General features: G+C 37.7%; 1 protein-coding gene across 9 annotated transcripts in view; it reads left to right on the plus strand.

The window, feature by feature from the left end:
- LOC136678074 (ankyrin-1-like) overlaps positions 1–13,125 on the plus strand; it is a 153,520-nt gene that overhangs the window by 111,035 nt on the left and 29,360 nt on the right. For all 9 annotated transcript variants that reach the window (XR_010796459.1, XR_010796461.1, XR_010796460.1 and 6 more), the window contains 10 exons: positions 316–527; positions 2,144–2,348; positions 4,010–4,106; positions 4,619–4,847; positions 6,396–6,524; positions 6,678–6,797; positions 6,931–7,015; positions 7,588–7,662; positions 8,121–8,252; positions 9,568–9,723. Coding sequence is in view for 3 of the 9 variants with exons in the window: in XM_066655896.1 (XP_066511993.1) it covers positions 316–527; positions 2,144–2,348; positions 4,010–4,106; positions 4,619–4,847; positions 6,396–6,524; positions 6,678–6,797; positions 6,931–7,015; positions 7,588–7,662; positions 8,121–8,252; positions 9,568–9,723 (1,440 nt within the window). In the remaining 6 variants the exon portion in view is untranslated. The remainder of the gene's footprint in view (positions 1–315; positions 528–2,143; positions 2,349–4,009; positions 4,107–4,618; positions 4,848–6,395; positions 6,525–6,677; positions 6,798–6,930; positions 7,016–7,587; positions 7,663–8,120; positions 8,253–9,567; positions 9,724–13,125) is intronic.

Genomic DNA, 13,125 nt, shown 5'->3' on the forward strand with positions numbered 1-13,125 from the left:
TAGTTAAGTCTGGATCATCAACACTACTTCATCTCATTCCAAAGGTATTAAATGGAGCTTCATCACTTCAGAGAACACAGTTCCACTACTCTACCATTCAATCCTGGGGGATTTATACTATTCTAGACCACACATAACATTGGGCATGGTGACCCTAATGTTTATGTGCAGCTCCTCCTGACTGTATTATTCTGTGGGAAATGTTGTTAATGGAGTTTATATTAGCTGTTAGTGCACAGCTGAACACGTTTCAGCTATGAGTTCAGTGGAAAGTGACTTATTAGAACTGATGACCACTATGCTCTGTTTTTTTAGACTTGGAAAGTCAGGAGGAGCTTGGGAAGAAACGTATCAGACGGATCATATCCACTGACTTTCCCCTCTACTTTGCCGTGGTTTCCCGCATTCAACAGGAGAGTGAACTGATTGGCCCGGAGGGGGGTCACCTGACCAGCAAAATTCTGCCTATGGTTCAGGCCAATTTCCCTGAGACGGCCGTCACCAAGCGGGTTCGTCTTGGACTTCAGGTGAGCTGGGAGGATGAGAAGGAGGAAGAGGGAGGACCATGGTCACCTTGACGTAGCACTGCCTGCCTTTTATGTTTATGCCTTTCCATATCTTAAGACCACCTCTCCTGTTTGATCATTTTAATGCTTTCTTTCTTGCAAATAATATGATATTTGAGTTGAACAAATATCATGGAAATATCTCATTAACCTTTGAAATTGAAGAAATCCCATTGTCATTTCATCAGACTGGTTTAGTGCAGGGCTTTATATTGGACTTTAAATGTCCTCAGTATAGTAAAGAAATGGTATTGTGAGGAGGATTAGAAGAGACTGTCAAAAGTGGAATAAGGCACGAGGTGCAAGATTTTGTTGATACACTGTTTGATTCTGTATTTATGGAAGATACATATTAATATACCCTGGTCTGACACTGGTTAGAGGTGGTTTGTAGTTAAGACTGGATATGCTGTCAGCACAGTATCATGATAAAATATACATTAGTAGCCATTTGAATCTGCATATTGAAATATTTGACTGGTTATGATTTTTGTTATTATTATATTTTTTTCAATTTTAAGTCATGTTTTTTATGTCATTCCTCAATAGATCAAATACATTTTAATATATCAAAATCATTAAATTCAGTGTAAATTAGTAGGACCCTGAGCTCTTATCATTATGACCCACTTTTATCTGCTGATGTTGGGAATGATTTGTTTCTGGATGTTATACAGGTTTTGTGGGAAACTGAGGAAAAAAGAGTATGTGCAAAAAAAAAGTTGAACCAGGCTGTATGATAAACAATGGGAAAGTGCCTTTATCATGACTTTATCAGTAAGCTTTTGAAATGACTGATGCCTCAAAAACATAAATATTATGCTTTTGAAAGTGATGAAAACTAATAGGTTTTCGGTCATTTATTTCTGTCTAATTTACAATATTACTCAGTTACGTAATACTTGGATCAAAAGCATGTAATCTGTCCTCATGCTACTGTAACCAGACCCATACCAAAGTAGATTTTTTTTTACTGCTAGAAATTTCTGTGCCTTATTACTGAATATGCCTATTCAGTTTATTTTGAAATCTATGTCCAGAAAATTGTATTTTGTAAATAGATACACTAATTTCAAATACTGAATTAAAAAAAGCTTTTCTATGATACTTTTTGTGAATACATTGAGATTTGATTTAATAAAAAAATAATAAAAATTGTAACACTTTTTTTTACATTAATAAATTTTATTGCTTGACCAGATCAGTGGTGTCTTGCTTGCTATTCTGTGTCATAATATCATCACTTCTGAAATCATTAATCTATTGATATCTTCTCTTTTTCCCTCTGTAACCTTTCCTCTCCCTTTCTTTTGCTGTTATACATTTTCTCTATAACTTCCTTCGCATCCATTTACAAACTTATCTGTTATAACACCACCATCTCATTTTTTGATGTCATCTAATTATATACCCATTTATTTTCTTATTTATTTTCCATTTTGGTCTGTATTTACATTCCTTTTCCTGCTACATTATTTTTTCACTCAATATTTCTCCCTTTTTATCTGTTCCACACATCTTCCTACGTGTCATGCTGCCTTGTCATGCATCCTTTTGCCTTCATTCCTGGCGCCCAGGCCCAGCCTGTCCCTGATGAGCTAGTGGCTAAGCTTCTGGGTAACCAGGCCACATTCAGCCCCGTGGTAACCGTGGAGCCCAGGCGCCGCAAGTTCCATCGGCCCATTGGCCTACGCATCCCCCTGCCCCCTTCCTGGAGGGAAAGCCCACGGGATTCTGGAGAGGGAGACACCACCAGTCTTCGCCTTCTCTGCAGCGTCATTGGTATAAGGCTATCCTGAGAGAATCACCTCATGGAATTGGCTTGTAACACATTTACTTACATTCAGTATTTGGAACATTTCCACAAGAGGGCAAACATTAACCTTAAGATAGCTTTTTATGCATAGCCTGTCCTTGTGTTTTTTTCCAAATTTATATTGTTTTCCCAAAGAAGATGTGGAGAACAATAATCGAAAAAGCCATGTTCATGTGACATGCAGATGAAAGGTCCAAAAAAAAAATGAAAACATAAAAATAATTTAAATATTACAATAGAATAAAATGAATGTTCTCTTGAATGGAATGATATAACTTCTCCCTTTGTTAAATGAGATATTCCAGCCAAGTTATATAGTGTAATATCCTGAACTAGTGATGACAGTAAATCTACTATTAGCATTTACGTTTTAAAATAAAACTAGGTGGAAATATTATTTTCAATTACAGCTTCTAAATCATTGTGATGCTTCACTGACCTGTAATAGGGAGAACGGAGTTTCTGTTATTGCTACTCCAAAATCAGCATTGCAGAAACGGCACTATGTAACTTTAGGAGGAGGGTAGGAAACCACCCCCAGCTCTCTTCCCATTCCTCTTGATTTCAGGACAGTGCTGTAAAAGTGCATGAAATGACATTCAGACACTGTAGAGTGAGCATAGGAGCAAAAATTCCTAATTTTATCTAGTGTTTTTTGATCTCATATTAGGGAAATTCCTCAGTCAGGGCATATTTGATATTTGAGACATTAACCACATGGTACACTCCTAAATTAATTCAAATTACACCATTATTCAAATATTTATGTGTTCTAATTCTGTGGTCAAATAATTGATTGTGATTGTCATCCTTTAGTTTGTTTATCATAAACATTACTCTGATCATAATGACAGACAGGGCGGCACGGTGGCGCCAGGGGCCTGGAGGTTGTGGGTTAGATTCTTGCTCCGGGTGACTGTCTGTGAGGAGTTGGTGTGTTCTCCCCGTGTCCGCATGTGTTTCTGCCGGGTGCTCCGGTTTCCTCTCACAGTCCAAAAACACACGTTGCAGGTGGATTGGCGACTCAAAAGTGTCCGTAGGTGTGAGTGAATGTGTGTGTGTGTGTGTGTGTGTGTGTGTGTTGCCCTGTAAAAGACTGGCGCCCCCTCCAGGGTGTATTCCCGCCTTGCGCCCAATGATTCCAGGTAGGCTCTGGACCCACCGCGACCCTGAATTGGATAAGCGGTTACAGATAATGAATGAATGAATGAATGAATGAATGAATAATGACAGGCTTTACTTCATGGCTTTCTTTACTGACTTGAACAGGTAATATGCATTTTATGCACAAAAACAATAATACGCAAAACAAAAAAAACAATTCCGATATTTGGCACTGAAAATAATCTTTGGTGTTCATCAAAAAATATTTATATTCCACTCATTACCACTTGAAAATTTAACTTTTATGATTCTGTATTATGCAAATAAAAAACAATTAAATGGATAGTATAGTTTTTTCTGTTTTTTATTACTGTATTCAAATGTAACTATAAAATAATGTAAGGCTCATATTGTAAATGGTTTTAGATAATACTTTATTCAATATTGTGAGTTAAAATGTCGCGCATGTGTTTTCATATTACTGTATTACTTTAGTTGACCTCAGCCCTTCTGCACTTCCTAGGTGGTACTGCCCCTGCCCAATGGGAGGATATAACTGGCACAACCAAACTTATTTATGCCAATGACTGTGCCAATTTCACCACCAATGTGTCTGCACGGTAAGACGAGTCATGAAACAATACTCAGTCCCATTTTGTTTGTTTGTTTGTTTTTGTTTGTTTATTTATATATATATATATATATTTTTTTTTTTAAGATATTTTACTCCCCATTTTAGTCACTGCTCAATCCAGTCCATTACCTAAGACTTCTATAGTCAAACTATGATTATTAACCTGGGAGGATGAATGTTAGCATATACTTCCTGAAAGACATGTGAAACTAGCCACTACTTCTTTTCAAACTGGTGCTAGGCCACTGCCAGATGAACAAGATGAGAAGACAATGCGAACTGCCTAGTTTTGTTATGCTAGCTAACAGAAAAACGCAACAGCTAGCTACTGGTAAGAAGAGAGGGAATGCCACCCTACTCTCCCAGGCAGAGAGGGTTCAACTGTGTTTTTTTTTTTTTACTTCTGTCCTCAGAAATCCATTCATTTTTGAAAATGACAGTTGATATAGTTTTGCTGTGGCATGGTTTTAAAGCTTTTTTTATTCTTTGTTTTCACAGATTCTGGCTTGCAGATTGTCCTCGAACTGCGGAAGCAGTTTCATTTGCCAATGTACTATACCGTGAACTGTCAGCAGTGCCATACATGGCCAAATTTGTGGTGTTTGCCAAGATGAATGAGGCAAGGGAAGGCAGGTTACGCTGCTACTGCATGACTGACGACAAGATGGACAAGACGCTGGAGCAGCATGAGAACTTTACTGAAGTGGCCCGCAGCAGAGACATTGAGGTCAGATGAAACAATGCGCCCCATTTTTAAATAGATTATACTGTGTATCATTCATACATATTTCGTACGTATTTCCCTGTACACTGAGCTCTGTTCATTATATATACTCCTTACTATAAAGTATATTATTGTTAGATTTTTTTATTTATATTGCATTATATTGTTTATGTCCAATGAAAATCATACATCTCTATTTTTGCTGATTTTTTATTTACTACATCATTTGAACACAGCAACTGGCCTACATATTGTGTGGATATTTTATGATTTATGGACCAACAGAAATGCTCAAAAATTACCTCAAATACAATCATTTTACATTGACGTCCTCTGAAAATTCAGAGTTTTTTCCTTCTACTATAAAGTTTCAATTTGAACATCCTTATTGTTGCCAAATGGTTGCTAAAATGTTCCAGGTTGTTTCTAGGGTGTTGCTTAGTGGCTACTATGGTATCCCTGATGCTAGGTCGTTGCTCGTTTGGTATTCATAGCCCTTTCCATCTCATCATAAATATATTTGATAAGGCTGAGATCCTGTTCTATGTATGTCAGTTAGCCTCGCTTGCTCATTTGCTGCATTGTCTAGGTGGAAATATCTATGATATACAAAGGAAGACATGCATCACCCATAGTCCCAGATGTACTTAGTCAACAACATGGGTTTCTAAAATCCAATAATGTCACATATTCTCAGATTCACTTTTTTTTTTTTTTTGCTTTTTGCTTTTTGCACCTCTGTTAAAGTCTTAAAACAGCTATGTGTGAAACCCTCAGCCATTAGGGAGATGCTACCACCAGGCTTAGCACTATTGTACCACATTCAAAACCAATGTAGACACTTATTTGACCCATTCATAAAGTGACAATGTGTCCGTTGATTCTGTTATACATAACATACATACACAGTTTTGTGTTTTTCCAAAATTAAGGAAATTGCCTGCTTCACAATCTTTTGCTGCAGTAACACTCTCTAACAGTCTCTTCTTGGATGGTTTAACTAAAGACATTTACACAGTTTTATAATTATTTGATTGCAGCAACAAGTTCACTGGTGAGGTCAGGATTACTGCACCATTTTAACTAATTGAACTAAAATGATAAGGTCCAGAGCACAAACACGCCTGCTCATCTCAGAGATATGTGGTGCTCCAACACTTCAGTGAATGGAGTTCCAGAGCTAGACAGCTCTATTTCACTCTAGCCAATGGGCATGGGTATTTTAAGACACTGATTTACTTTGCTGAATTTACTTCTTAAAGGAACACTATGTAATATTATACCTTAAAATTACAGCTTCAAAATCATTGTGATGCTTCACTGATCTGTAATAGGGAGAATTGTGCCCCTGTAATTGACCTCAGCACTGGACTATGTAACATTTGGAGGAGGGTAGGAAAAGACTACCCTGCCCCTTCCCCCTTGAATGTTGTAGAAATTAATCCAACATTTTAAGTGCAGTTAATGCTTGCTTGGATTTTAGGCCTTGGATTTTGCCCTATGCAGGGAATCTGATTACATTGTTCTACCAAATTATGTCATGGCTCTCAGGTGATGGAGGGCATGCCATTACACTTGGAATGTTCCGGTAACTTGGTCCCCATGAGGAAGGCCACCCAGCAGCCACGCTGTTTCAGTTTCCAAGCGTTCAGAGACAACAGACTTCCTGTCTCTGTGAAGGTAGAGGCATTGTTGCCTAATTATGTTGACATTGACAATCATTCAAGATAGAAAAGTTGTTAATAACTACAATGCCTTTAGTGAAGGATGGATTTTCTTTTATTTTGCATCATCTTTCATTTATAAAGTGATAATTTTTTGCTCCTTTTCCAGGTGAGAGACAGCAGTAAAGACCCATCCGGTTTCCTGTCCTTTTTGCGCAAGTCTACCAAATATGAGGACAGCCAGCAAGTACTCTGCAACCTTAATATTACTATGCCACCATGCATAAAGGTATTTTAACTGGTCTAGTTGATCATTTTTGTATATCATTATTTTCCATTCAAGTGCAGAGATTCAAGAACAAGTGTATATATGCTTATTTAAACATTCAATTTAAACAACATACTTTACATACCACTATCAGATTGTAGGGAGTGAGGACCGAAGGAGGACACTGACCCCTTTGGCCCTTAGAGAGAGATACAGCGCTCTCAATGAACCAAGTATGGGTAAGATTAATCTTGCATGTAGCTGTCATGCATGTCGCATGTGTATATCTCATGTTAGGAATGGGCATAGTTATTCAAATATATGCCTATGGGAGGAAATAAAAGCTCTGTTTATTATTATTATCATTATTATTATATTATTATTATTGTTACTAATTTATTAATGTAAAAAAAAAAAAAATAATAATAATAATAATAACAACAACAATGTATGGAATTTATTTTATTCAGCACCAAATCCACCCTTTGATAAGGTTCCCACGAACACAAGCCTTGGGAGAATGGGGGACCATATGCTTTCTGTCTTTCTAAGACACACAAAGCCAACCCACTGGTTCTTTTTGAATAATGCATGTTTGAGCATTGCTAGCACTGTATGTTGGAGTGAGGGCCTTGAAATGTTTTTTTTTTTTTAAAAAGGAGGGGTGGGGATCTAAGAACAAATATAATTATTTTTAATTGACCATCCCTACCTCATGATGACATCGCTTCATTAGGCTTTAAGTCAATTTGAATTTTAAGCAACTGACAATGCAGAACGTTATGAGCCAATGATGGTCTGATTTCTGCAGCATCAATGAGCGCCATGGAACGGACGGAGTTAAAGATGGCTTTAATAGCTGAACAGCTGGGACTGAGCTGGGCTGGTGAGTGTGTGTTTGTACGAGTGTGAGTTAATGCTTATCCAGGTATGTCTTGTCAAGGCATATCTGAAGGTCCATAATTCTTTTATACATTGATCACCTAAATTTATATGAGAAATGACTATCCCTAAAACTATATTCTTTCACACCTTTCACTCAAAATAACTTACTTATTTGTGCCAAGGCTTTTAAAGGGCATGTGGTTTGTCAGGAAGGCTACACTCACATGCAAAATTTGATAGAAACATAATGTGTACCCTGTGAAGGACTGGCGCCCCCTCCAGGGTGTATTCCCGCCTTGCGCCCGATGATTCCAGGTAGGCTCTGGACCCCCCGTGACCCTAAATTGGATAAGCGGTTACAGATAATGGATGGATGGATGGACATAATGTGTAAATTTCATTAACATAAATAATGTGTAAAGTTCATTAACATAAAATTATGTTTCGTTCCAAACACAGAGCTGGCACGAGAACTCCAGTTCAGTGTGGATGACATTAACAAGATTCGTGTGGAAAACCCCAATTCACTTCTAGAACAAAGCTCAGTGCTTCTCAACTTGTGGGCCAGCCGAGAAGGCAAGAGGGCTAAGAGTAAGTCTTCTGTGAATTGCACATACAGAAACATGAGTTCAAATATATTAGATAAAAATATGTTTTTACAGGATTTAAATTTTAATTTGAAGCTCATAAATATTAAATCAATTGTCCTTTTTAATAGTTTCCTCTTTACCTACAAGATGTTGCTAAACATGCTAATGTGGTTTTTAATAAATGGCTCTACTCGTCTTGGCCTTAGTCAACTTTGTTTTTTTTGTTGTTTTTTTTTTTATTTAGTACCTGTTCGCTTGTGTTGAAACATTTACCCAATAAGGGAATAAACATGTTTATATTCAACATTATACTATATATACTACATATTATTTATTGTATTGAAAAAATATAGTGTAATGAAATTGTTATTTATTAAAAACTTTTATATTTCTATAATAATTCTATAAAGGTTGATCATTCTGAGGGTGACATGGTAGCACAAGATGTAGTGCTGCTGCCTCACAGCCTCATGGTTTCAAGGTCCTGCATTCAACTTCTGGTTATTGTCTGTGTGGAGTTTGATATGTTCTTTCAGTGTCTCATAAAATGTCAGATACAATTCATATAGGACTCTATATGTCTGATTATTTAATCATAGGGTACATGATGCTAAACTGTGGGCACTGTGCTTCAGTTACATGTTATCTACATTAGGATCATTCATTAGCTCCTGTACAAAAATAAAGAAACTTTCTAAGTGAACATCTTAACCACTAAATAAAGCAGGAATGTTAGCTGTGGTGGGGCGGCACGGTGGTGCAGCAGGTAGTGTCGCAGTCACACAGCTCCTGGGAGTGGGTTAGATTTCCGCTCCAGGTCTGTGAGGAGTTGGTGTATTCTCCCTGTGTCCATGTGGGTTTCCTCCGGGTGCTCCGGTTTCCTCCCACAGTCCAAAAACACACGTTGGTAGGTTGGCGACTCAAAAGTGACCGTAGGTGTGAGTGTGTGAGTGAATGTGTGAGTGTGTGTTGCCCTCTGAAGGACTGGCGCCCCCTCCAGGGTGTATTCCTTGTGCCCAATGATTCCAGGTAGGCTCTGGACCCACCGTGACCCTGAATTGGATAAGTGGTTACAGATAATGGATGGATGGATGTTAGCTGTGGTACAGTGTAAGATGTAGCAGCACTGCTTTCTATGCAAAAGGCAAGGGTACAATTCTTCACCAGGGTAAACACACTGAATATAATCACTCTGGATAAGAGCATTTGCCAAATGCCATAAATTGAATGACAATTGTGTTTTATTATGATTTAATTTTCTGTTCAACTACACTCTGTCCTGCTCCGCTTCCCTGTGCCCTTTCCTTACTTTGTAGTGGAGAGTTTGTTCATGGCTCTAAAAAGCATTGACCGAATGGACATTGTGAACATGTTGGAGGGACAGGGTCAGCCAGCAGGTCAGCAGGGAGGTCATGACACATCCAGACGCAGACACAATGACAGAGACCACCTGTCTTCTGGAATGACGAATGGTAAGAGATTCTTCAGTCTCTTATCCCTTTTGTAATTTCCTTTTCCCCATCCTACGTGTATCTATCCCCAAGCCTAGTCTTCCCTTCTACTTCAGCTAACTACTGCTCCATTCCCTCTGTTCTAACTGCTAATGCCTGATATCTTGGCTGAGAACTTTCACTTCTAATAAATTCTGCTGTCACCAGGACCAGGACTGAGGACATCCCTATACCCTGCTTATTGGTTTGGTTGTAATTAGTTGTAATTAAAATGTGTGTATTACCTAACACACACACAAACATATATATATATATTCCTATAATTTGGTAAAAATATGAAAGTTGTTCAAAGGTGCTCCACTCCCAATAAATTAGTATATAGTTCCATAGATTTGAAAAATTAATAATAACACTCATTGTGATTTTGCATTATGTTTACCTTAATACCCACATAACAATCATGATCAGTTATACTACTATTTATTACAGCTACGAAGATATGTACCATGTGTTTTACTGTATAAGTAACTCATGGCGACTTTCACTCTTTTCTTTAGCAGAAATCATATGAACAATATGAAAAAAAAATTACAAAACAAGGTTCAGTATATGTTTAAAAGAATAGTTTGTTGAAAAATCAATTTCACAGTTTTTTCCCTGGTGTGATGTAGTTGATCATCCCCAGACATTTGATGTCCAAAATTTGCTTCAGTTTTATAAACTAACTACAAAGGCTAATGGGAGCTTATACCTTACCAATTTCACGGTGTATTCTGCATGCACAAATTAGTACACTCTTGCCTCAAACCACTGCATAACATCACATAGATGTTTTAAAAAGTTATAAATTGTATAAAATTAGTTTATTAATAGATATTAATTATGTTGTTAATGCATTAATAGTAATTAATAATCAGTTATAACACATAGATTGAAAGAGCAACTTTCAAGAAGAGCGAAATAGATGAGAGTTGTGCTTGCGTTGCATCATGTTGCTTGTTTGTTGAGGGAAATGGTTTGACTCTGCATTGAAATTTGACCAGATTAAGGTATCTCAGTATGCAGCAGATTTAAGGTATCTAATAGTTGGGACAGCCTACGTGTCAGGAGTGTGCACACTATGATGTAAAATGCCCTCTATGTAGACCGTTCGCTAGGTTTTGGGACAGACCCTCTTTGTCCAAATGTGTGTAGATACCCCTTATAAATAGTTGAAGCAACACTAGGTATTATTATTATTATTTTTTTACCTTAAAACAGCTTCAAAATCATTGTGAAGCTCCACTGACCTGTAAGTGGGTGAATAGAACCTCTGTCATTGCTACTCCAGCCTCAGCACTGTAAACACTGCACTATGTAACTTCTACAGGAGGGTAGGGAACCACCCCCTGCCTCCCTGTGCCCACCTTGATTTTTGGACAGTGCTGTAAATGTGAATTACACTCTACAACTGTAGAGGGAGCTCAGGAAACAGTTACCCAGTATTCAGTTAATGTAGCTACTTTAAGGTGCACCTATTGTGCACACACAGATTGTATAATCACTACAGAAAACCATGGAATGCAATGAAAAACTCACATGAGTTTATGATCACCATGTGATCAATGCCAAGTGTCAGTTAGAGGTGTATTAATCCCCCAGCATTAGGCTCAGTGGTAAACTGATGGAGACCCTTTCAGGACCATAGGATTGTGTTGACACTCTGCACCTGACCTCAGTAAGACTGTTGCTGAAGCCATCAAATCCTCACATACATTTTAGAAAATGATGTTGGATGAAGAGGTGTGTACAAATTTTTGGCCATACAAAGTAGATTTTAAAGATTTTAAAACACTAATTGCAGCCATCTTCAAGCCTAAATTGGTCAGTATTTTCATTAATGTAGTTTGTACACTGTGAGAAAAAAGGGACAGTACAGGTACATTATTGTTCACTAAGATACAAACCTTACAAAGTGTAAATATACATTTACAATCTACAACAGTGATTTTAAAGTCTAGTTTTGTTCCCTAAAATGTAAGTTACATCTCGTTCTCCAGAATGAGAGGTGAATATTTGTAAGATTTCAATACAGTACGGCACAAAATAAAAAAAAATTAAATATACGTTAGATAAAATGGGGCATATGAAAATAATGCCACATAAAATCTACTGTTATTTTAAAACATGGTACAATTATGTTTCCTAAATAAAAGTATTGAATAGGTAAATTCCACAATGAGAGTTGTTCTGAGAGTGTAGGTTACTGTTAGGGTGTATGTCTAATTTCTCATTGTTTGTGAGCAACTTTAGCCAAGTAGCTCTAGGAAAATGTAAATCAGCAAATTCTAGCCACCAATCATGTCATCACTGAATGAATGACTACATAGGTGGGAAATCTGTGTAAATATGATGTTTCGCTGTACTATTCTTTTATATAAAAAGTGATACAAATTCTCTTCTTCATGGTGCCTCTTGCTGCATGTATAGTGTACATCACATTCACTGTGGGCTCGCAGTTCTTTTGTCAAGGTGCCATTCAGCATAAATCTAATATCTGTCCTGCCTCATGTTGATCAAGGACAAATGTGGATCAGTCTTGTGGTAAGGGAGAACTGGTCTGATTGACACGTATCATCCAAAATATTGAAATAACCTCATTTCTATAGTCATTGCCAATTTTATCAGTACCTCTTACCATATAGGTGCACTTTGTAGTTCTACAGTTACAGACTGCATACCTTGTTAGCCCCTATTCAGCCAGTCCTTCAATTGTCAGGATCCCCACAAGACCATCACAAAGCAAGTATTAAGTGGGTGGATTGTGTTGAGTGTTAGTGTGTGGTGTGAGTGGATCAGAAACAGCAGTCTGTCACTGCTGAACAACACTCCAACAATCAAATATTTCAGTTCACTTAACACTGATGAAAGAAATGATAAAGAACACAAACAGGGCAGAGACCGTGCTATTGTTTCTGATTATACATCTCAAAAAGTGGACCATCAATTTGTGTAAGAGAGTGGACAGTAGGTGGACACAGCATATAAATACTCCAGCAGCACTGCTGTATCTGATGCACACACACCAGAGAAACACATTAATACACCACCACAACATCAGTGTCACTGCAGCACGGAGAATGATCCACCGCCCAAATAATACCTGCACTGTAGTGGTCCTGTGAGAGTCCTAGCCACTGAAAAACAGAGTGAAATGGAGCTAACAATGTTGGTAGAGCCACTGATGCAACAAAAGGACTACAGTCTGTAAATATAGAACTGGTCAGTGGAGTTGATCGTATTGGACAATGAGTGTAGAACACAGAGGTCATTGTAATATTTTGGAAGATCTGTGTATTTTCATTATCATGATGGATAAAGGGGAAGAGAAGGAAGTAGATAGCTTGGATCTCAGTTCTGGGCTGAGTTGAGGTGTTGGGAAAA

The sequence above is a fragment of the Hoplias malabaricus genome, chromosome Y (assembly GCF_029633855.1).
Source record: "Hoplias malabaricus isolate fHopMal1 chromosome Y, fHopMal1.hap1, whole genome shotgun sequence".
Taxonomy (NCBI): domain Eukaryota; kingdom Metazoa; phylum Chordata; class Actinopteri; order Characiformes; family Erythrinidae; genus Hoplias; species Hoplias malabaricus.